This window comes from Protobothrops mucrosquamatus, unplaced genomic scaffold, assembly GCF_001527695.2.
Source record: "Protobothrops mucrosquamatus isolate PMUCROS unplaced genomic scaffold, P.Mucros_1.0 scaffold844, whole genome shotgun sequence".
Lineage (NCBI taxonomy): Eukaryota > Metazoa > Chordata > Lepidosauria > Squamata > Viperidae > Protobothrops > Protobothrops mucrosquamatus.
The window spans coordinates 347945-372382 of record NW_015387099.1 but is presented as its reverse complement, the minus strand read 5'-3'; the positions used below and the strand labels follow the sequence as shown (position 1 = coordinate 372382).

The following is a 24438-nucleotide window of genomic DNA, read 5'->3' as shown; positions in this document are numbered from 1 at the left end:
AAAAAAAAATGGCTTTTACCAGGACAGCTCCATAAAGTTGACAGATTTGAAAGTGAAAAACAAAAAATCAACCTATCTGCTTATATCCAACGAAGGGTTGAAATCAGAACAACCAAAGGGGAACTGTACCTGTTTGCCAGCTCTTTTAAAGAACCAAAATGGTGGCACAAAGCTAGAGCCAGTGTATAGCTGACACAGGGAATGGTCAAATAGAAACGGAAAACATCCTGTCGGGGTCCCTCCACTTCTGTTGGCACACGGATGGCTGCATTCTTCCGCTGTTCCACCAAAGCTAGTTCCTTTAGCAAGTCAGCAGTTTCCACTTGGCAGGCACTGAAGAGCACTTTGATTCCTGCCTGGATGAATGCTGATAACATGCCATCATAGTGCTTCGTTCTATGGAACACCCTCCACGCCTCTCCTGAAAGATTGAAAGACAGAAGAAGTGTTTCTCATGCGACGGCACAACACACTGATACACGAACAAGGTAATGATATTTTAGCCTAATCTTTTGTGTAGGCCCAGTTCCTATGATTAGCTTATAGTTCAGTTTATTATGTGAGTACGTAAAACCTGAGTTAAGCAAACCAGGGTTAAGCAAAAATATATAAAAGGAGCAACAGTAACCCAGTCCAGAATTACATCAAATCAAATCTCAAACCAAATCTTATTATAACCAAAAGCCCATAAAATCAGTGAGATAAAACCTACATGTGTGCGCACACGTGTGCACAGACACATACACACACGTGTATGAATGTAGGTTTTATCCCATTGATTTTCCATGTATATTTTACTAACAGTAAAATATAATGTAAGATATATAACAAACAACAGAATCAGGATACAAAGTAGGGGATACAATAATGGTAAAATAAAATACAAATAAATAAACAAAAGCCAAAATCTTCAGCTACAAACAAAGTGAGAACAAATACAGCAACTTGAGAGAATATACAACTCCCTGTTAAAGTTTGAATGTCTGGATAAAAATGCTTTCACAGCTTTGAAAGAAATCAGGAATGATAGAAAAGGCACAGTTTTAATGACAAAATATTCCAAAAGTGATAAGTGTGTCGCAGAAAAGGATTTTATTCTGATCCACAATCTGCTCATCTCAGAACAACAGAATAAGAGAGTTGGAAGGGACCTTGGAGGTCATCTAGTCCAACCCCCTGCTCAGGCAGGAAACCCTATACCATTTCAGACAAATGGCTGTCCAGTCTCTTCTTAAAAACTTCCAGTGTTGGAGCATTCACCGCTTCTGGAGGCAGGTTGTTCCACTGGTTAATTGTTCTAACTGTCAGGAAGTTTCTCCCTAGTTCTAGGTTGCTTCTCTCCTTGACTAGTTTCCATCCGTTACTTCTTGTCCTGCCTTCAGGAGCTTTGGAAAATAGCTTGACTCCCTCTTTTTTGTGGCAGCCCCTGAGATATTGGAACACTGCTATCATGTCCCCCCTCGTCCTTCTCTTCATTAAACTAGACATACCCAATTCCAGCAGCCGTTCCTTATGTTTTAGCCTCCAATCCCCTAATAATCTTTGTTGGTCTTTTCTGTACTCTTTCTAGAGCAGGAGTGTCAAACTGCCGGCCCACAGGCTGGACGCGTCACGACGAAAACTTGCCCACCCCATTGCCAGCAGTGGGGAAAAAGTTCCGATACATTGCACGACGCCACGTGACGTCGCATGTTTGACATGTCTGTTCTAGAGTCTCAACATCTTTTTTACATTGTGGTGGCGAAAACTGGATGCAGTATTCCAAGTGTAGCCTTATCAAGGCATTGTTACATGATCTTGATTCTATCCCTGTTAATGTAGCCTAGGACTGCGTTGGCTTTTTTGGCAGCTGCGGCACACTGCTAGCTTAAAGAGGCAGGACCGTGATGTAATTCTCTTGCTCCTTCCCAGTTTGTAATTCTGTTTCAAGTCCCACCTTCACCCCCTTGTGAAATATGGCTTTTCTTTCCTATTAACAATTAATCTCATAACTAGCTAACGTGAAAAATTGCACCTGAAGAACAGAACAGTTAATTGCCTGTGGCAGACTTGCCAGGCAAGATACCAACCTGTCCTAATTCTTTCCTTCTCCACAATTATGCAGATCCTATCAAACTTGTTCTTCAGCTGCTGCATCCTCTGGACCATTTTACTCTGATGTGTTTTGTTGACCAATTCTGCCTGGCACTTCCTTTCCACTGCCAGACGGTTGCTGACAATATAATCACAGGAACCTAGAGAACAAATTTCAACCTTGACTCCGTGAACAGTTTTCAGGGTTGAAATAACTTCTGGCCCAGATGAGATCTCATGGTTATCCACCAGAATGCACAGAGATGCTGCTTTCTTTGAATTCCTTAGAGTCCAAGAGGAGGAGGAGGAAGAAGAAGAAGAGAGTCTAGGAAGGTTCTCCAAAAACGTTTCTGGCTGCAAAGATCACGACAGCGTATCAGTCAGCAGGCTTAGAACATCTAAAAAAAACAACACTGGGGAACAGTCTTTTAGCATTTGCATCGTGTCAATCAAAGTACCTATTGCCTGCAGAATTACACAGAAAACACAGATCACAGTTCTCTATGGAGATTCTCAACCATCCAGATCATGGTTGCCCCAAAAGTGCTTTTTCCAAATTTTAAAATTTAAAAATGCAGGTCACAATTACTGATTAAAGAGACATTACTGGAAAAACGTTTGGGATGTTGGGAGGAAAAAAATATGGAAAAATGTCATTTTTAATTTAGGGTGGCTATTCTATAATATTGCTATGGAAGAAAAGATTAGCCATTCTCTACTTAAAATTTTATGTCCATATATGTTCCTTTTGTTAAATGTCAGTATAACTTTCTGTAATCTCATAGATCCACATGGATGGAACAGGTCTTATAGCTTCAGCTTGAATGATGCCAATTAAGAACAGTCCACCTCTTATTTGGATAACTGTTCTCTGCTGAACCCTTGCTCTTAGAAAGTTTCCCCCACTTCATTTGGAATTTGCCTTCCTGAATTTAAATGTTATTCTATGTTCTGTGTTCTGGAACCAGAGAAAATAATTTTTGATCTTTCTTTTGTGACAAGCTTTCAGGTACATGATTGTACTATATTCCTCTTTAATCATCTTTTCTCAAGGCTAAACTTATCTAGATCCTTCATTTTCTCTTTGTAGCTCTCAGTTTCTAGTTCCTTGACCAACTTTTTTGTCATTTGCCATTGTCATGTTTCAATTTCTTACCGTTACCATGGTGTCTAGAATTGGATTTAACAGTCAAGGCTGGTCTGACTACTGCAGAATGAGGAGATAGACTAACTTGTCTGACACAGCATACTATGCTAATAATACAGCAGAATTAGCGAATGAGGAGAAATCTATTAAATCATTTACTGAAGATTCTCAAGAGAAATGTGGCAAAGGCTTAAATCAATCATTTTTAAAGTTTTCTCCTGACTCCTTAGTTTCACTATTCCAAGACATCCACAAAAGAAGCAGTATTTTTTTTTTAAAAAAACAGTCTTATCTTCAGCATAATCTGGAACTGTTCACCCACAAGCTCTGATTTGCACTGATCTTTGCTTTGAGGATGAAAATCTGATTGTTCTGACAAACATACGTTTGGATCCAAGCATACCTTAGCATAGCTTTCTTGGGGTTTTGTAACTGAGCATTTTTGGTGCAGAGTCTGATCCTTAGTTAAGGAAGTAATATTACAATCCTTATCAACTTTAGCACTGACTCGTGATTCCATCTGCTCTTCATTTTTATCAGTCTCCTCATCTTCACTAGATCTGTTAAGAATTCGAACCCTAGTTAATCTCTTTGGGAGGAATGGAGTTTCTGTTTTCAGTTTCACATGGCCTGCTTTCATTTTTTTCCTGTGCCGGGTTTGGTACTGTTTTCTCCCATTCACAAAGCTTTCTTCCCCTAAAAGGTCAAAATTGATGCACAGATCTTCATCACTGGAACTGCTGTTGGGTTTATCCTCTTCATTGTCCTCAACACAGAAACTGTCCTCTATGTAGCATTCATCTTGCTCTGGAATCTGAGAAGAAAGAAGACAAATCCTGACAAATTCCCATGCCTCATGAAAAAAAGAAGCAAAACTAACGGTTATAATTAGACACTATCAGTAATATTCTGGTTATATACGGATCCTGACCATTACTGATCCAAACTCAAGAGTTTTGGCACTTTAAAAAAAAAACCCTTACAACATAAGTTCAGGATAGTTAAAAAACTTCCTGATTTCATTATGCATTGCATCTAAAAGTACATTAAAATCTTCCAACATAAAACCTTTTCTTGATGCCTGGCCTATGGTGTTAGTAGTTCATCCTCTCTCAGTGATGGAACTTGTACATTTACCCCACTTTGTTGAATTCTGACAGCTTAAAAAGTGCTTATGTGCTTTTATCTAGTTTTTGTCTGATTTCACTAACTTAAACAGAGAGAAACCCAGTTAATACTTGGATGGGAGGACCTAAGGATGTGTCCATGAAGTCATCAAGAAATGAAAGTCAAGGCTTTGACTTTGCATATGTCAGGCTGCCTAAGCCTGACATATGCAGTTGCCTAAGACCGAACAGGATTTGTTTCTAAATATGATTCTTAATTCTCTTTAGCAAGATTTATTATGATGAAAGGGGTAGTGGCACAAAAATATAAGCAAGTATGCTAGTTTCAGTTGTTTCACTTTAGAACCAATTTACAGCACCGATTTTTTTGATTCTTTCTTGCAACCTTCCTGTTATCTGATGAGGAGGCATTTCTCTTCATATGGAAGATTGCAACCCCTGATGTTCTTAGGAATATTGTATTGGAATTTATCGGAAATAACCAGCACTTTGAGGCACTGTAAGTCCAGAAGTCTATTGGCAACCAATACAACAACTGCAGTATCCATGTTACTCTAGACTAGCAGATTTCTGCTGCTATCAACTGGGTCACTCTATTTTATACCTGCTATGGTTTCCTACTAATCTTTAAAACCCCGTGACCTTGTGATAATAAAGGTGTTACTTACCACTGACAAGTCTTAACAGCTCAGGTAGGCTTGTAAAAAAAATCCTTAAAATATTCTCACTTGTGATAGTTGCATTTGGATTGTTTTAGTTATTTTTTTTATTAAGTAAACCCCCACTCTGATAATGTTCCTTACAATAAAATAATATCTAAGCATTTCAAAGCATTTGCAGGTTCAGACCAATTTGTGATGTGGTTCCATTTATTACAGTATCACTTTCTTTGTCTGACTTTTTTACCTGTGAGAAAACAGTTATTGGATTGTATTCTTTATGCACCATCTTATACTTGTTGCCAACAGCTGGACTGCGAACAGATTTCAGATAAACTGCCTGCATCTCAGATTCTATGTAGAAAAAAAAAATAGACTGTCAGACATAAAAGTAACTGAAACCGCACTCAATCTTGAGTCTGTTCTTTCTGTTCAGGTGGAAAAAATCTCCACATGATATAGCTAGTCTTTGACTTATGACCACAATTGAGCCCAAAATTTCTGTTGTTAAGTGAGACATTTGTTAAGTGAGTTTTGCCCCATTTTACGAACTTTCTTGCCACAGTTGTTAAGTGAATTACTGCAGTTGTAAAATTAGTAACATGGTTGTTAAATGAATCTGGCTCCCCCACTGACTTTGCTTGTTAGAAGGTCAGAAAATGGGATCACATGACCCGGGGACCATTGCAACCATCATAAATATGAATCAGTTGCCAAGTATCTGAGTTTTGATCATTTGACCATAGGGATGCTGCAACAGTCCTAAGTGTGAAAAATGGTCATAAGTCACATTTTTCAGTGCTGTTGTAACTTTGAATGGTCACAAAATGAACTGTTGTAAGTCGAGGAGTACCTGTATTTTTTTTGTCATAACCTTTAGAAAAAATTGCCTTATGGATTCATTGCAACCCTCATTACACAAGTATCTCTGAGGGGTTCTGGAAGAGAAATGTCTAGCAGATCAAGAGCAGCTTCTTTCCAAGCAAAGTAGCATCTTCATGTATTGGAGAGCGGAATTATCAAGAATACAATGGAAATTTTAACTCTCCTACCTCCATGCACACATATGAACACTGCTATATCAAAGTTAAAAACCAGGAGCAGGAGTGGAAATATGCTATTCATATCTTATCTAAGAAAGTTATTCATTGGACCAGATGCTCAGACACGGATAAGTTCAAACAGAATATCAACTGATGGGAGGGAGGGGAGGATTTTTGCTACATACCATTTAAATCTTGAGTGATCTGCGTCTCATCATCAAGAAACTGAATAAGGGAAGAACTCAATTCACCTTCCAATTTTACACTCTCATCAGATGAAATTTCCACTCCATCTTCAGAAAGTTCTGCCTCCTCATCTATGAAGTGCTTGGCTAAATTCTACAGGATGCAAAAGAGAATTTTGGATACAATTCCCTTTCAAAGAATTCACTTTAGAACTGAAACATAAAACCCACTTAACAGATTGCTGTGAATTTCAATAATGGTAGACTGGCCAAAAAATACATCAGCTGGAACTAAGGATCTGTTTCCTAGGGGCTTATAGCAAATTACAGAGAAGGCCATGCTTAAACTCCAGCTGTTGTTTCATGAATCATTCTTGGGATCCACTAAGTTTTTAAAGTGCTTCAACTCCCAGCTGCCAAAGCTTCAAATTACTGAAATAAAAACTTATATTCACCAAAAGGAAAATAGGACTCTGACTACTTAACATATACTACATTACTGTGCTGTACAAAATCAATTAGACGGTTACTACTGTATATCAATATGTTAACTGCAGAGAATGTTCAGGTACTAACCTGCATGAATTTAGCTAGAATTATCTATCATCTATCTATCTATCTATCTATCTATCTATCTATCTATCTATCTATCTATCTATCTATCTATCTATCTATCTATCATCTATCATGTGGAAAATTTGATTCAGATGATGGCTTACTCCATTTGTACTGAAAACCACCTTTCCCCAGACATCCATGTATTATGCATAATATGTTTAAAATGTTAGCTTGTTCCTGATTTCTTAAGGCTTGATTTGTCTGGCTGGCATAAATTTCTCTTGATTGTGAATGTTCATTCTGAATCATGCATATGATTCTAGAGGGGTTTTAATGTTACCTATTCAAAGGCAAAATATAGTAAGAAATAAGATATTCAGAGAAGTCATCTTAATTAATTGTAACATCCTTACCTTGATCAGAAGTTTGTCTCCTTTCTTCTGCCTTTTCGTATCTTGATCTGGCTTCTTGATATAGTTCTTTCTGTCATGAAACACTGGGCTTGATTTCTTAGCAAAATCTGTGCTTTCATCACTAGAGACATCTGACTAAAATGCAACATAATTTTTGTTTAAAATAACATCAAAATTAACTTTTCCATTATAAATGCATATAGTGATGCAGGCAGGTTTAAAAATTAAACATTTCAGATGAAACTGGATTTTTTCTTATTAGGAATTATGAAAATTTAACTAGAAAAGGCTCATAAACAATTGGTTTTATACAGATAGTCCTTTACTTACATCCATTTTTAGCAAAATTTCCAAATTATGATGGTGCTAAAAAAAAAAAAACACCCTTCCCCAGTCTTCGCATGTATAACTATTACAGTGAACCTGTGGTTATGTGATCAAAATTCAGCTGACATGTATTTATGATGGTTACAGCATCCTGGGGTCATGTGATTGTCATTTGTGACCTTCCCAGCTATATTCTGACAAAGTGACTGTGTGATTCACTTAACAATTGAGCAAAGTTATAAAACCAGGCATGATTCACTTAATGAATGCCTCATTTAGTAATAGAAGTTCCGGTCCATTGTGGTTGTAAATAGAGGACTATTTGTATATAGTAACTGCAGCAAGGTTATTGTAGATATAATAATAATAGTTATAGATATAATAAAAGCACCAATAATGGAGGGGATGAATTCTGAAGATGCTGAGTTTGCAGAATGGTTAAATTGACTTATTTGATCAAGGAGGGAACTACAATTATTTTTATGAAAGCTAGAAACTCTTTATTGACTTTTTACTGAAAATGGATAAAAATAAACTGCTGATTTTGGAATTTATTCAGTGAAAAGCTTTGTTTGTGGGAAGAATAGACCTATGATATGCAATATGGGAGGGTGGGGATGTTAATTGCTAAGTTTGTAACAAAAGATGAAATGTCATTCTTTAGATATCTTTCTTTTTGTTATTCTTCACTTTTTCTTTTACTACTCTTTTAAAATCTTCTTCTATTTCAGCCATGATTCTATAGTTTTTAAAATATTTGTAAAATCTTCTTTTAATAACAATTATTTTAAAAGGTAGCCTTTTCATGTCTTCCAGTTTATATCTTCCCTCATACAGGTAGTCATTGAGTTATGAACGTCTACTTAATGAATATTCAAAATTACGACATTCCCCGCCAAAACTACTTACAACCAGGTCCCAAAGTTACGTATGTTGCAACATCACAGCGGTCCTTCACACTTACGAACGATCACAGAGACACTGCAACATGCTACTTTGGTGCCATGACTGAGAGTCCCGAACTTCCCATGCTCGCCTCCTGTGCGGACTTGGGTACTGCAGCCCTTGTCCAGCCAGGCAGAGAAACGCTGAGCCGGGCTCTCCCCTTCCCTGCTGAGCCCCAGCCTCTGTCACAAATGGGCGGGGCCCTGCCCTGCCACTTGCTGGAGTGCCGAACCAGAACCAGCACGAGTAGAATTGTTTAGGAGTCTCTCTTGCAGTTTGGAAAAGGAGTGCTTTTGGCAAGTGAGGGGAGCAGGGCGATGGCGTGACAAGCTCTTCAGTTCCGTGGCACTGCAATTTTTGAAACCCAGGCGGGTTCGGCACTCCAGCAAATGGCAGGGCAGGGCCACACCCACTTGTGAGAGAGACTGGGGCTCATCAGGGAAGGGGAGAGCCCGGCCCGGCGCTTCTCTGCCTGCTGGACAAGGGCTCCGGCACCCAAGGCTGCACAGGTAAGCGTGGGAAGTGTGGGGCTCTCAAATGTGGCACCAAAGATAAATTAGCAGTCAGTGACAGGGTGGGAAGAAAAGGCCCAAGCAACTTGGGACCCCAAGGGGTGGAAAGAGGAGCATGGGGTCTCTCAATGGGTGGGGGGAGGCCTTTGGTGGCTGGACACATTGGTCTTGTTCCTGCACTAGGCCCCCATGGCCTTCCCCACCCTGAGATACCTCGTGTGCACTTAACAACCCGCGCATTCGATTAGCAAATGCGTGGGCAAAAGCAGGGAGTGATTGCATTCAAGTTACGCGATTCACTCCTATGAATTCTTGGGTTACGAATGTAATTGGCAGGCTCCATTACATTTGTAACTTGAGGACTACCTGAACTAAAAGCCAAATTAGTCATCTATATCAGGCATGTCATGTGACATCATGTGATGTATCGTGACTTTTGCCCCATTGCCAGCAATGGGGTGGGCGCGGTTTCAGTATGATGCATCCAGCCCGCGGGATGGGTGTTTAACATGCCTGGTCTATATTATAATGTGGTGTTTAGACCAATAGTTCTGGTCTGGTATAAAATAACTTTCCATCTTGTGAATATTTTTTCCCCTGTACAGAAGAGAGAAATGACATCCTCTTCACGACCTGTTTTCCTTGTTACCTTCTGGGCAGAGGCTCTGTGGTATCCGAAGCAGAACATCTAGATTCAGTCACAATTTTGTTCCATACAGTATTAACCTTGTGAACTCTAAAGCTTCCTCTTTCTGTTATGTATTCAAGATAGCGATTAATATGTATGTTACATATATGTACGGGTGTAGGTCTAGACATATGTTGTATATAGTATATAGTATATTTTAAATGTGTGTTATGTATGTGTACACTTGAGAGCAAGCAACTAAATTTCATTTTTAATGTGTGCCATTGGGCCCCAGGAAAAAAAATGACAATAAAGGTTATCTGAATCTGAACTGATTTGGGGAGGGGGAAGGGAGGTGCCTTTGGGTCATTTTTGACTCTTGGCAACTCCCTGGACAAATCCATACATTTTTCATGACAACATTTTAGAAATGATTTGTCTTCTTCTTGGGGCTGAGAGAGAATGATGGGCTTTCTGTCTGAGGCAGGACTAGAACTCTGTCAGTATAACCACTACACCAAATTGGCTCTTGTTTGAGCATTAGAAGACCTTGTATATCAAAAACATATAAAAACTAAAATATTCTGTCTTAGCAAACGAAGCAATCCCGCCAAGTTGATGGGCAACATAAAATTTAATTTTATTTAGATACGACTATTCAAGCCAAATTCAGCAACACATGTTTTAAGCACATTCTTTCTACACTAGTCAGAGAGAAACTTACAGCAATGAGTGGACGTTTCCGTTTCTTGACAGCATGAATTGGTGATTCAAAGTCACAGTCACTAATCTAAGAAAGAATGAATAAATGAGTATCCATTAAGAAGTCTCTGAGAGGAGTATTTGATTCACTTAAAATTGCTTAAGTATAGCTAAATTACTCACATCTGAAGTTCTCAAAATTTTTGTTTTTTTCTTTTTTTTGTTGAGAGAAGAAAATTTTTCACCTTCACTGCTGTCTCCTATAGTGAAGAATTAATAATAAGAACCTGATTTTTTCAGCATACAATGAACTTGTTTAGACACAAAAAAAATATACATTTCCATTTTTAAAAAATAAATAAGGCAATTTCTTGTTTGCAGAAATTCTCTATCAACACAAAGTCCAGGCTAGTTAAGATGAAACTGAAGCTTAAGTTAAAACAATATTTCCCATCATGGGAACAAATTAAAAAGATGGGAAAGCATTAGTAAACCAGTTTTACTTATTGCACCTGGATATGACTGCTCTTCACATAAACTAGCCGTCTAGAACAAAATAGCATATTCAACTGAGTTTCTATATTTTGTTTCTCATCTATCTTCCCTAATCAAGTGGATTATTCTTTATTTTGAGGAGGAAATAAAAATATACCAACAGTTCAGTCTGATATAATATTTCAAAGGAGCAAATCAAATTTTGGTTATCAATCTTAGGATAGCTTTAAAATATTTCCAAGATTCATTATTTTATTTATAAATGCTTTTGTGTACATTTAAATGTACAAACCCAGCAACTGTACAGTCAGGAAATCTGCAGTAGTAAATATAAGGATCTTATATATTCTCACAGAAAGAAGATCACTTTAGCCAACATAACAGTAAACATTTATAAGTTTATCATATAGTGATTACATTTGCTACAAGCTGATCTTTAGCTGCATTACAGAGCATCTAAAAGGCTAGGCAGGTGCTGAGCTGAAAATAGAATAAAGTAATGAGAACTATTCAACATCCCCAAAGCCCTCAGTCACAGGTTTCGTTAGGCCTCCTAAAGAGTGCAGATGCTCAAGGATATAGCTGTGTCATTGTTCTTACACACACAATCATGCACTTGAAATCTTAACTTCTGCAGAAAGCCTGGTAAAATAATTTAGGTCTTCATTTTTGGTCTTACCAGGTTCATGGGATGGAAGATCCTCTACTCCAAAAGCTGATTTTGCCAAGACTTTAACTATGCTGGTGTTTGCTTTTCTTGAAATTCTCATATGTGAGCTTTCTTGATTATTTCTAGAGCAAGAACCATGAGAAGTTCTAATATGTATCATTTGTCCACCTGTGGGTGTGGAACACACAGTTTTTACATGGTTTGGTGACTGATAAAATCTCTGAATTGCTGGTGTGAAAGGAGATGCCAAAGAAATAGCAGGGTCAATTGCTGCCAGACCAGGATCGTGCTTTTGCAAGTTTAATGGTGTAGAAGATTTAGTCACATTAAAACATTCATTACTAGTATATTTATTTACCAAGCTACTATTTGAGAAAGAGGTTTCAACCCTATTGGAATGACCAGGTGCAGAGCTCCTCTTATTTTTCATGGAGTTCATTTGCTCTAAGGCATCATCTTCTGACTCTTGAAAAGAAAATCCAAGATCAAAGTTAACAGAGAACAAATCCTCAGAAGCATCATATAACTGCTCATAATCATGGGGATTTGCTTTGCTTCCATGATCAAGATCAGCAGAGACTTCTACTTTATCTCTACGTGGCATCAATGATGTTATGAGACTTGTATTGCAAACAGAAACAAGTTGGTCAGAAAAATGCCATTCAGGGGTTCTTGGTTTGTTATTCTGCATGTTAGCTTGACCACACAAGCCAGGTAATTCTGAAGGTGCCCCCATTTTTTCAACTGATGGATGACTATTCTGTCCATGATTTCCCAATAAATGCATAGAACAATCTTCCTCAGGGTTTACATTTCGTCCAAATTGTTCGCATGTTTTTGCACAGTTTTTACCACTATCCCTTTTCAGAGAATCCAATGCTGGATTATCGTTTACTTTTGACAGTTTCTCCCCTTGAATTCCATTCTGTTGTTCAGTTTCAACTTCAAAAATGTCATCCCAGCTAAGATCATTCATACTGCTAATGAAGGTATCTGGAATATTATTCATTTCCAAAGGATAGGTATCCACTGAACACAATTTACCGTTGTTTAAGAGTTCACAGCTGTTCTGAGGGGAAATAGACACATTCTTGAAACATACACTTTTCTCTGGAATATTGTCTTTAGACTTGCTGGAAACCCATTGCTGTAATGAATCAAGCTCCATGCCTTCATTCACCCTTTTTTCCTCAGAAGCAAACCATTCATCCAGAGATGGTGGGGACTGTGACAGAAGTCTTGCTACATTCATCTGGATGTCTTTTCCCCAAGAAAGGTTCTCATCAGCATTTGTTTCAGAAGATCTAAACAAATCAATCTCTGGCACTGGGAGATAAAATAAAGATGAAAGATACGAATCATCTGCAAAACAGCCATAGCCAGAATCCACACACTGTCCATTTTGTACACAATTTTCAGGAGCAGGATGAATTATTTTTGTTATAGCCTTTTCAGGATTAACACAAGTCCTTTCTTGAATACTTGTGTTGAGTGCTGGATCCGTATTTTCTTGATTCTCATCTGCCAAACCTTTCTGTCCTCTAGCTTCAAGTAACGGTGATAGGCTTGTTGAGAAGCAAGCTGAAATGCTGCCATCCTTTTTAGCGTGAACTGCAGTTTCTACATCAATCACTTGAGGTCTTTTCGAGGATTTAAAATTGGCCACTTTAAACAGCGACATACATTCTGCATCAAATTCTTGTAAGGAATATTTTTCTTTTGCTGTAGCTGCTGGTTTTTTTCTAGATGATACTTTTTCAAGAGTCATGGTCTCACATCTTTTGCTGATCTGAACGTTTGATGCATGAACATCTTCCCAATGAAGATAAGGTTGGATTGCCAGCTCATAAGCACACTCTCCCTAGTTAAGATAATAAAGAAAAAAACACTTTATTTCTGAAATTTACACAGTTACATTCTTTACCTTCTGCATTATTGGCATTCACTAAGTTGTTGTTAGTTTACAGAACGGAATTTGATAGAAAAGAGGAAGTCTGTGGTACATGCAATGAACCCACAATCATTTTAGGTAATTGATCTGAAATTCAAGGCCAGTGCTCTCAACTTGAGCACCCTGATTTGCCTCTTCTTTTTGAATGTCACAAATCAGAATAGAAAGGGAGAAGTTGCATCACGTTACTTTAATAAAAGTACATTTAGTCCTTAAGTTACGACTATAATGGAGCCTGCTCATTAAGGTAAGTCATAAGGGTCTTATCCAGTCAATCCTGACTTATCCAGCCATGGATGAGACTTCCAAAAATTACTTGCAGATATTTCAAATAGGCAGGAAATTATAACAGTGGGAGGCTTTTAGTATATCAATATTTTGGAGATAAACTTTGCCCAGCTTGGACCTTCAGAAAAATTCCAAACATGCTCACAACTTTCTGTTTTAGAAGCAAAAGAAATTTTAAGTGGATCAGATACTCTTTGATTTAATCTTAACCAATAGGAAGGACTTAACTGTACTATTATTACATTCTTATAATACTTTCAGCTTAGTATGCCATTAACATCAAAAAGTACTTTAGGATACCTAAATGCACATAACTTAACAAATCTGATAAAGTTATAAAAAAGCAACCCTCTGGAAGAGGAAGGTGAAATACTTAAATTTCACATCAATTAGCATGACCCCAGAGTTGCTGAGAGTCGGATGACATAGGCACAAAAATGTGAACTAACAGCTGCTAGTTCTCCAACTGGTGTTGCCTTCATATTCATCGAGTTCTTCCCAAGAACCTAGGAAGTCCTATTGTATCAATATAGTATATGTGTGGATCCAAGCTGTGTGGTCTTTTGTAACAGATGGAAATTTTCTAAATTATTTTCTAAATTATTATTATTCTCAATAATCAACAATCCATCCATCTAAATTCCATGGTAGTCTCACATCCAGCTGCTAACCATAAATAAAACCTGCTTAGTTTTTTGAACCCAGACAAAGCCAATCAGGTGTTGCCACTCCTGAATTAGACTGACAAGTTTTATTTTCTTAGATGTCCAGGTAACAACTTAATGATCCATGGCAAGATCATCCCTACATTTTTTGGATTGCAGTACTTTATTTAAAAAAAAAACNAAGGAGGATTTTATTTAGGGACGATTTTAGGTATAATTTTAATTGGAACACAGCTTCGAATATTTGGTTTTAATTTGGTTTTAGAGGGGTTTTTATTTTTATTGATATGTGTATCTGTTTTAATATGCTGTGCACCGCCCTGAGTCCTGCGGGAGAAGGGCGGTATAGAAATTAAAATAATAATAATAATAATAATAATTCTCTTCATTACAGGACATTCTGTCAGGTATCTATCTAGTTTTTATTCCAACACATCCAATAAAGCAGGGGTCTCCAATCTATGGTCCATGGCCCGGGACTGGGCTGTAGGCTCTTGGCCAGTGGGCCACAAAAACAGCTGGCTGGTGTGCGCATGCGCGCGGGTGCAGATGGGAATGCTAGTGTGGGGTGGGTGTCCGCAGCCCATTTGTACATGTGCCACTAGCTCAGGCGGTTTGCGTGGCCATTTGCGCATGTGCATGGCACCAGCGCATGCTGCATGCGTGACCGGGGCTGCTAGTGCCGTGCCAGTGTGTGTGGCCCCGTGCACATGCGCACGCACATCAATTTTGAAGCTGATCTCCTTCCCTCCGGTCCTCGAGTCCGGAAAGATTGGAGACCTCTGCAATAAAGGTCTCTCAAAGTAATTAGTTCTACTATCGAAACTGCTCTTAGGTTTTTTCCTAACATTCATCTGGGAGCTGCCCCCTACAGCTATATATCATTCTAGAATCTTCACTTGAGTATAAGAGAAAACAGAGATGTCATCCTCTGACTGAAGCTCCTGCACGTACCTGAAGAATTATATGTCCTCTCCACAAGGTTACCTCTACCCAGTTCCCTCATTTTTCCATAAGACTTAGTTCTAATCCTTTGACCATTCTCACTGACCTTTTTATCTGCTCCAGTTTGTCTGAATTCTTCTTAAAGCCTGGTGCCCTGGACACAGTACATGAGGTCAGGTCTGACTAATGCAGAACAGAATGAACTATTAGATCCCTGATTTGGATCTATTGGTACAGTCTAATACCATATTGATCTTTTTTTGGGGGGGGGACACTACTTAGATTGGGTTCAGCTACAATTTTTACATGCATGGATTTTCATACATTCTCAAGCCAGATTATCCTCTGTCGTATTTCTAGATTTATTTTGCATTAATAACTTTGCCTTTAACAACTCCACTAAATTTCACTCTAGTACTTTCAGTGTACTTCTGCAACCTAACTCTGTCTATTAAAACAATAGGTATTTTGAGTTTTGCATCAGCTATAAATTTTATAAGTGTTATTCCCCAAGCCATCATGAAAATTGTTAAAGAGTACCAGTTACAGGACAAAATACTAAGTACACCACACCCTCACTCTAGTTTGATAAAGAATTGGCAATTTTCACTGTGCTACCAGAAATAAATCTTCGACAAGGCCTAATGCTTATCATATCTGCTGTTAACTATGAAACCCCCAAAAGATTACGTTTCCCCTATTATACTGGCAGCACTTTTACTGTTAAATTTGCAGAGATTCAGACCCAATATTGTTGGATATATCTGACTAAAGGAAAAAAAAATAGTCACAAACCAAAGATTCTCTCATTAAGAGCTATTCCTTTTTTTTGTTATTTTTATGATTGCTGCTGTAATAGTAGTTCACATTCCTGGACATTCTGCAGTACCTTTTGGAGATTAACTGTGAAACCTTATACAACTCTATTTTCTTTTTTCTTTTAAACAATATTGTGCCTGATTTAACAACTATAATTCAGCTTAAACATTTCCAGGGAGAAAGTAAACTATGTTCTAACCCATACCTTTATTATGTTCTTTTTCTTAAGGAACAGGAAATGACCAGGAATGAATTTTATCCTGTTTTTTTTCTTTTAACTAACAGTTACCTTGTGGGCAGAAGCTTCTTAGCTGAGGGGACATGGAAGTGCATCTCCAGTTCTATACACAGTACTAGAAGCTGCATGCTAAAGACCATCACAAAACTTAACCAGCACTGGAGGCTTTTAAGTAGAGATTGGGCAACCATTTGTCTGAAATGGTATAGGGTTTCCTGCTTGAGCAGGGGGCTGGACTAGAAGACCTCCAAGGTCTGTTCCAACTCTGTTATTCTGTTAACTAAAAATCAGAACATTGGCAAATGGAAAATAATAAAAGTGGACAGAGGAACAAAAGAAAGATCTAACAGTTGGAGAAAAATATATTAGAGGTGTCTTTTATTCAGGGTACTTTCCTAAACTTTTCTCCTAAAGAAAACATATATGCTTTCCTGAAGTTTACATATTTAAAGAATTGGTTCTTTCTTCTTTTTCTTCTTCTTTTTGGTATGTTTGTTTATTGTTATTGTCTTGAAGTCCTAATTGCATTATAGTTCTGGTAACACTGAAATCCAAAAAGTATGGAGGTGTTGCTCTCATCCACAATATAATTACCAAACTAGTTAAAAGTCAATGAATAACTTTATGAGTTATCTGACAAGTTAAACTAATTGCTGATGAAAAAGCTACCTATCTGTAAACTTTATTGCCTAAGCAATGACATCAGGCAAACTAATATGTTTTCAATAGGTTTCTCAACATCTTTTTAAAGAGAGGGCATAATCTTCTTTGGTCTATTGTGTTGAATAAAAGACACAAAGGGAAACACCGAATAGTGACATGCTTTGGGAGTATTGTCTATTCCAGAATCCTATGTCACAGCCCAATAAAATGCATGTGGGAGCTTAGAAAGGAGATAAGGCTCTCCAGAATAGAAAAGCATGTTACTCACCTCTTCATGTCTCATTTGCTCTATCATGTCCATGACACTAATGAAGTGGAAGCAACGATCAGAGTGATCCACCAGATAGGTAGGGAAAGGCCGGTTCTGCCAGACTGCCCATTCTGTCAGTGACAGTTCATGAACTTCTTTAGTTTCCAATTCCTAAGATTTCAAAACACAAAGAAAATAGAATGCTACCAATGCTGGTCACAGCTCGGGCTTCTCAAAAGAATAATCCAAAATAAAGATAAAGCTAGCTTAGAACTAACTTAGAACTGAGGAGGCATGATGCCGCAGTGGTTAGAATGCAGTATTGCAGGCTAAGTCACTGCTCACTGCCAGGAGTTCGATCCTGATAGGCTCAAGGTTAACTCAGCCTTCCATCCTTCTAAGGTCAGGAAAATGAGAACCCAGATTGTTGGGGGCAATATGATGACTCTGTAAACCGCTTAGAGGGCTGAAAGCACTGTGAAGAGGTATATAAGTCTAAGTGCTATTGCTATTAGAAAAAAATATTTACTTTTATTTATGAGAAAAATGTGTTTTTTCATACAATAAACAAGCATTTTATTTTTAGCACCACTTTATTAGTTAACAAACTGAGAATGAAGCATTTGTTTCTCATATTTCACAATATTTCTAATTTTACACATACAAATCCCAGCATTAGTTTGTTTAGTTATAATTCCTCCCTGTTTTGTGCCTTTCAGTAAGTCTTGATTCCTAATTCCTGCAGTTTCCTTGGCAAGATTTTTGACAGTGGCTGGCTGCTTTTTTTCTGAGAGAATGACTGGCCCAAAGTCAACCAGCTGGTTTCATGCCTAAGGTGAGAGTAGAACTCACAGTAATATGACTTGCTGTCTTAACCACTATAATAAATTGCTCTGAATTCTTTCATTAGCATTCGTAGGAAATGCTGATTTGTTAGATAGTATTTATTGTAGAGATCTACAATGGAACATCCATATGTTTTTACAGACACTTTGATCCTTCATAGCACTCCCTTGTGCAAGTTAAATTTTAATTATTTTTCAAGATGAATATCTATACAAACTTTCCCCAATAAATGTACTTCAAAGATTTAGGGCTTCAAGGATTCTTAACAATGACCATGCTGGCTGTGAATTCTAAGAGTTGAAGACCATATAAAATGGAGAACATTCAAATGAAAGAAGGATCAGACATAATCTTTTAAAGGTCATGTCTGATGTGATTGCCAAGGTCCTATATTTATTTTGTATTAAGTATCTGGCATTTTCTCCAATAATTTGAAGTTATATTTGAATATAATTGTTAAAGAAGAAAGTCTTGAAGACATATATATCTTCTCTATATTTATATCAAAACATATATGTTACTGCTGACAACAGCTCAAGACATTTTTCTTCAGGCTTAAGTACTTTTTTCATGACTTTCAGCCAGACCACATTAAATTACCCTGAAGTATATGTTTTAACTTACTGTTCTTGTATCTTTGCATTCTAATGTTACAAAGTGACTCCGTGGTAATATTGGCTTTTTTATTCCTTCACCAGCTTTTATTTTATATAGTCTATCCCATTTTTCATATTCCTCGGTTGTAAGACACCAGCTTTCAGTTGGACTGGCTTGCTTTGTACCTGGAAAATATTTGGAGATAAGAAGGGGAAGGAAATTAGCATATCAGTATATACTCTCTCTCTCTCTCTCTCTCTCTCTCTCTCTCTCTCTCTCTGTGTGTGTGTGTGTGTGTGTGTGTGTGTATGCATCACTTGTCAGAAACCTCTTTTAGATACTATGGTGCTTAAAAGTTATTGAATCCTTTTGAATTCTCAATATTTCTGCGTAAGTATGCAGAAGCTATATATTGTGTGTGGCAAAAGCATGCATACTTTTGCTTTCAATACTTTAGACAGCAATAATGGCGACTAAGCATTTCCAAAGATCAGTCTTGCAAATCAGCTTGGAGGAATTTTAGCCCAGCTTCTGCTGACGGATGTTGGTGGATTTGCCCACTTCATCTCCTTCCACTTTGTAATCTATTTCTGCAGGATTAAGGTCAGGAGTTTGACTTGGCCATCGCAAAACATTATCTTTTCTCTGCTTTAAACATCATTTGGTTATTTGTTTTGGGTCGTTGTCTTGCTGCATGTCCCATTTTCTCTTGAGCTTCAGTTCAGAGACCCTGACATTTTCTTTGGGAGTTTGTTGCTACAATTCAGAATTCCATCAATGATGGCAAACAATCCTGGTCCAGAGGCAGCAAAGCAGGCCCAGACCAGGATTCTGCCATCATCATGTTTTACATTAACACGTGTAAGTTTCTTGGACTGGAATGCAGTGTTGGCCTTTTGCCAAACATAACACTTTTCATTAAGACAAAAAATTACATTTTGGTCTCATCTGTGTAGAGAACATTCTTCCAAAAGCCAGATTGTTTACTCAAGTGGTCTTTCACAAATGGTGCATGGGCAGCAATACTCCTATTGGAGAGTTGTGGTTTTCTCCTTGCAACTCTGCCATGCACATCATTATTGTTCAGTGTTCTCCTGATGGTGGCCTCATGAACACTGGTATTTGGCAATGCAAGAGAAGCCATTAGGGCCTTACACAGTACCCTGGGATTCTTTGAGAACTCGTGGAGTATTACACATGTTGCTGATGGTGTGAACTCGATTTGTGGACTGGGTGGAGTCCAAACATTTTGGAAATAGTTTGGTAACCTTTTCTATCTGGTGAGCATCAGCAACTGTTTTTGGACGTTTTCAGGAAACTCCTTTGTTTGAGCCATGGCTTTGAGCAATGACGCTTCCACATATCTGTGTTGTGAAGTTCAGATTTCAGCAGTGAACAACCAGAATTCTGTTCTTTAAATAATTAACATCCCACTGATTGAAACAACTGACTCTAATCTCCCCTTCAAATGAACTGATAATTCTAGAGGTGCACACTTGCCACACACACAAGTATCAGGCTTTTGATCATTTTTTTCAATAAAGAAAATAAACAAGTATAATGTTTTTGACTCATTTGTTTAATTGGGTCCTTGTTTTAGGACTTTTAGGGAGAATAGATCATGTTTTAGGTTATATTTATACAGAAATATCAAGAATTCAAAAGTGTTCACAAATGGTGTTTTAGCACCCTTGCACTTATAGTCCATATTCAGATTATTACCCAGGTATATTCTATGACGGAACCTGTGCGGGAGAACTGTGAACTGTTACAATCATATTCTCTCTTTCTTCATGTCTTTGGTTGGTTATATAGCAACATCAATTGGTTGGGGTTTCTTCATTTGCTATGGAAGACTCCCTAGAAAAAAGCTGAGTGACTGAAGTAAATTTTATTACTTGACCATTTCTATAAGCACCCACACTAAATAATTTTTTCAAAGCACTTTGTTTTTTTTAAAAAAATGTATTTTTCTTCTCATAAGCTCTAAAAAAATCACTATGAAAAAGCAACAGCTGCTTTTATCTTCATAGCCGATTTAGCCATAAGCAGGCCTTTTAAATAATGGTGTTTTGATATAAAATTTGCACTGAAAACCAGACAAACAAATGAATCTGATTCAGTCTATAAACTTTTAGGTCTAATGAGCAGTGGAAGCAGTACCATAGGGCTATGCATGCTTTGAAATAATTTAGAAGTAGTACTTTGGACCTTACATGAACACAGTGTCCCTGTGCTATTCATTAAAAAAGGCATCTTTAAAAAAAAAAAAAAAAAAAAGCTTGTGTTTGAGCCCGAAAAAAGATGTTGCTCATTTATGAGTCTGATTTAAGCTGCTGTAGCTTTTCTCAGGCTCACATGGAGTCTGAGAAAAGATGTGCTCACTCAATTTTTCCGAACTACATTTCAAAATAATTTTTGAAGGGTACATAGTTCTATTTTATTACACTCATCCACATTCATGGAAAATTATATCATATAATTGTTGTTGTTCGTCTATCGATTTCGATGAATATGATTACACATACGCACGCACACACAAAATTAGAGAATTATTAGAGATTGCTGAATCGAGAGATGATTCACGCTCCAAGGACATGAAGTGGTGTTACTTCCTCTGGTTGCTATTTTTTTCTCTCCAAAAATAAGATGTCTTGTAGATTTTGCACATAACATAAGCTATTATTTATGCATAACCCAAAACTGCTTTCTTGCAGTTCTAACATTTTATTTTATTAAATTTATATGGCACCCATCTCATTGAAACAGCAACACTGAGTAACTTACAATATCATAAAAAGTAGAAATGTACTAGAAAGCAATTAAAATGAGAAAAATTGAATAGAAAAGCTAAAACCTAGGCGATGACCTGGGGTTCTTCTCTACCTGGTCAGCCACCCCCAACATAACAGGTCCCTGTCAGGACCCAAGCCAAGTGGCAGAGATATGTTTTGGGTCTCTTCTGGGAAAGCCCAGGAGTATGGACCTTGTTTCCAATTGGGAGAATATTCACAAGAGCAGAGACTACAATAGAAAAGGCTCCTCTCTTGGACTTCACTAGCCAAAATTCTTTGTCTGATGGGATCTGAAATAGGCCCTTTCCACTGGAATGAGTGGGGCGGGTTAGTTCCTCAAATTTTCTGGACCCATGCCATTAAGGGCTTTGTATGTAATGACCAAAAGCTTGAACTGGACCCAATAGCAAACTGGCAGCCAGTGCAATTCATGTAAAAACAGTGTCACATGTGACACCTGAGGGGCCTCCAGAACTGTCTGCACCACTGCATTCTGTATCAGTTGTGTCTATGGAGATTCTCAGTCATCCAGGTCATAGTTATCCCAAAAGAAGACAGAAGGCTTAACATTGAAGTTTACAGAAAACCCCCCAACACGGATCAGTATTTACATTTTGATTCTCATCACCCACTGGAGCACAAAATGGGAATTATTAGAACCCTACACCACTGAGCTGAAGCTCTGCCTACCAGCAAAGATGGTAAAGAAAAAGAACTAAAACACACCAAGGAAGCCCTCAGAGCTTGTGGCTATCCCAAGTGGGCCTTCATCAAATCAAAAAGACCCAGCAGAAGCTCCTCCATAACAGACAAAGAAGAAAAAAATAAACAAAGCAACATTGTCATTCCATACTTTGCAGGAATATAGGAAAAGCTCTGGAGGATCTTCAGCCAACACAACATATGTGCACACTTTCAAATCCACGAATACACTAAGGCAGAAGCTTGTCCACCCCAAGGATAAAACACCCAGACACAAACTGAGCAACATGTATATGCAGCACAATGCAGTGAGCCATGTGCAGATTTGTACATTGGGGAATCAAAACAATCACTTCATAAACGCATGGCACAACATGATTCAGCAGTCTATCTGGATTTAAAAGACAAACGTCACTCTTTCAAAGACAGTAAAGTCCACATTTTGGACAGAGAGGACCGCTAGTTTGAAAGAGGAGTCAAAGAGGCTATCTATGTCAAAATTGAGCAGCCCTCTCTCAACAGAGGGGGAGGGATATTACATCTATCTCCAGTCTACAACACAGTCCTTTCAGCAATTCCAAGGTTTCACACCCATTTGCACTCAGGTGACCCTGGAGACACAGATAAATCTCCAGGTGGCCTCAACCACTCTCTAAAAGAATGCAAATGATCAGCTGTCTGCAAGAAATATAAATCCTTTCATTCCCTGCCATCCAGTCAGAGCTGAAGAAGCTTCTTGGATGATAAGCATAATGTCTTCAAAGAAAAACAAGAAAGTCCAGTTGCTTCATGAAAAAGCACCTTTGGGATGTACCAGTTGTGGTTTCCAAGTATTCTTCAAGGGAACTGCATGCTCAGTAAGCCAAGAAGTGTGTGTGTGTGTGTGTGTGTGTGTGTGTGTGTGTGTGTGTGTGTGTGTGTGAGAGAGAGAGAGAGAGAGAGAGAGAGAGAGAGAGAGAGAGAGAGAGAGAGAGAGAGAGAGAGAGAGAGAGAGAGAGAGAGAGAGAGAGAGAGAGAGAGAGAGAGAGAGAGAGAGAGAGAGAGAGAGAGAGAGAGAGAGAGAGAGAGNAAGGAAGGGTGGGGGAGAGTGAGAGTGAGTGAGACAGACAGATAGACACCAGGGCATTTTCTTCACTGGATAGATACACAGGAATTCCCACTAACAATTTCTGATCAGAAACGAACACATATGATATTTGAAAATCTTTATAGTTCTGATCTATCTCTAAAATAGATACTAAATCCTATATATGCAGGATGAATACCTGGTACACCATCTAAATTTCTCTTCACTGGCCATGTAGGCTGATGCTACTGGGAGGTATAGTTCAGCAACACATGGAAAGCAACAAGGCCGCCTCTGCTATATCCAAAGGCATTAAGATAAACATTTATGTAATAAACCCATTTTTCCCACTTGCATGTCTTCATTATCAAGTACAGTAAATTTCTGACTGACATAAACAATAGGATTACTATCACTGCCTTGCCTTGCTCAGAAACATTTCTGGGCTATCTGGTTGCTTTCTTAAATTGGCTAGATGGATAAAGTAAGACTAACTCAAGCTCACCTCAGCTACTGGTAAATACATACAAACAGTTTTCTTCATCATACAAATATTAATACCAAGCAATTTTGGCACAGAACTAGACAGAAGATAATATTTGCTTAAGGGATTTTTTTACAAAGATCAAAAGATACAGTCATCATGGACAAATAGAGATAAACCACATTTACACATGGTTCAGGAGACAATAAAAAAGCTAACAAAGAAACAAAAAGACCAGAATATATCCTGTCCAGCAACCAGCACCCCAAAAAGCAGGGATTAATACCAGACAAATAATGAAGCAGAAAAATAATACCCTAATGACAATACCCCTTATCAAGGAATTAACAAAGAAAAAAGCACATCCCCACTAACATAGGCATGGCAAGCTACTGTAGTGAAGAGAGCAAGGTTGACAAATTTCATTAGGTGAGATGTGCCATGCAACAATTTCACAAAGATGGGAATTATGCTTTGATACCTGTCACAAAAAATCAGTGAAACTTAACATCCCAAAGTATTCACCAAGCTTTCTAATTCAACAGCACCATGCCACTCTTGGCTAGCTTAAAAATGGTATATTATTTTATTCAATATATATGGCTAATATTTATGGCCTATCATTCTGCAAGAATTTTTAATTAA

General features: G+C 38.0%; 1 protein-coding gene across 1 annotated transcript in view; it reads right to left on the bottom strand.

Moving 5' to 3' along the window:
• Positions 1 to 24438, bottom strand: part of FANCM (FA complementation group M) — a 59587-nt gene that overhangs the window by 9270 nt on the left and 25879 nt on the right. The window contains exons 11-22 of the mRNA XM_015819013.1: positions 19507 to 19639; positions 18774 to 18931; positions 17322 to 17474; positions 11494 to 13345; positions 10503 to 10579; positions 10342 to 10407; positions 7206 to 7340; positions 6235 to 6388; positions 5254 to 5360; positions 3624 to 4034; positions 2070 to 2427; positions 130 to 421 (exon numbers count right to left, since the gene is read on the bottom strand). Of these exons, the coding sequence (XP_015674499.1) occupies positions 130 to 421; positions 2070 to 2427; positions 3624 to 4034; positions 5254 to 5360; positions 6235 to 6388; positions 7206 to 7340; positions 10342 to 10407; positions 10503 to 10579; positions 11494 to 13345; positions 17322 to 17474; positions 18774 to 18931; positions 19507 to 19639 (3896 nt within the window). The remainder of the gene's footprint in view (positions 1 to 129; positions 422 to 2069; positions 2428 to 3623; positions 4035 to 5253; positions 5361 to 6234; positions 6389 to 7205; positions 7341 to 10341; positions 10408 to 10502; positions 10580 to 11493; positions 13346 to 17321; positions 17475 to 18773; positions 18932 to 19506; positions 19640 to 24438) is intronic.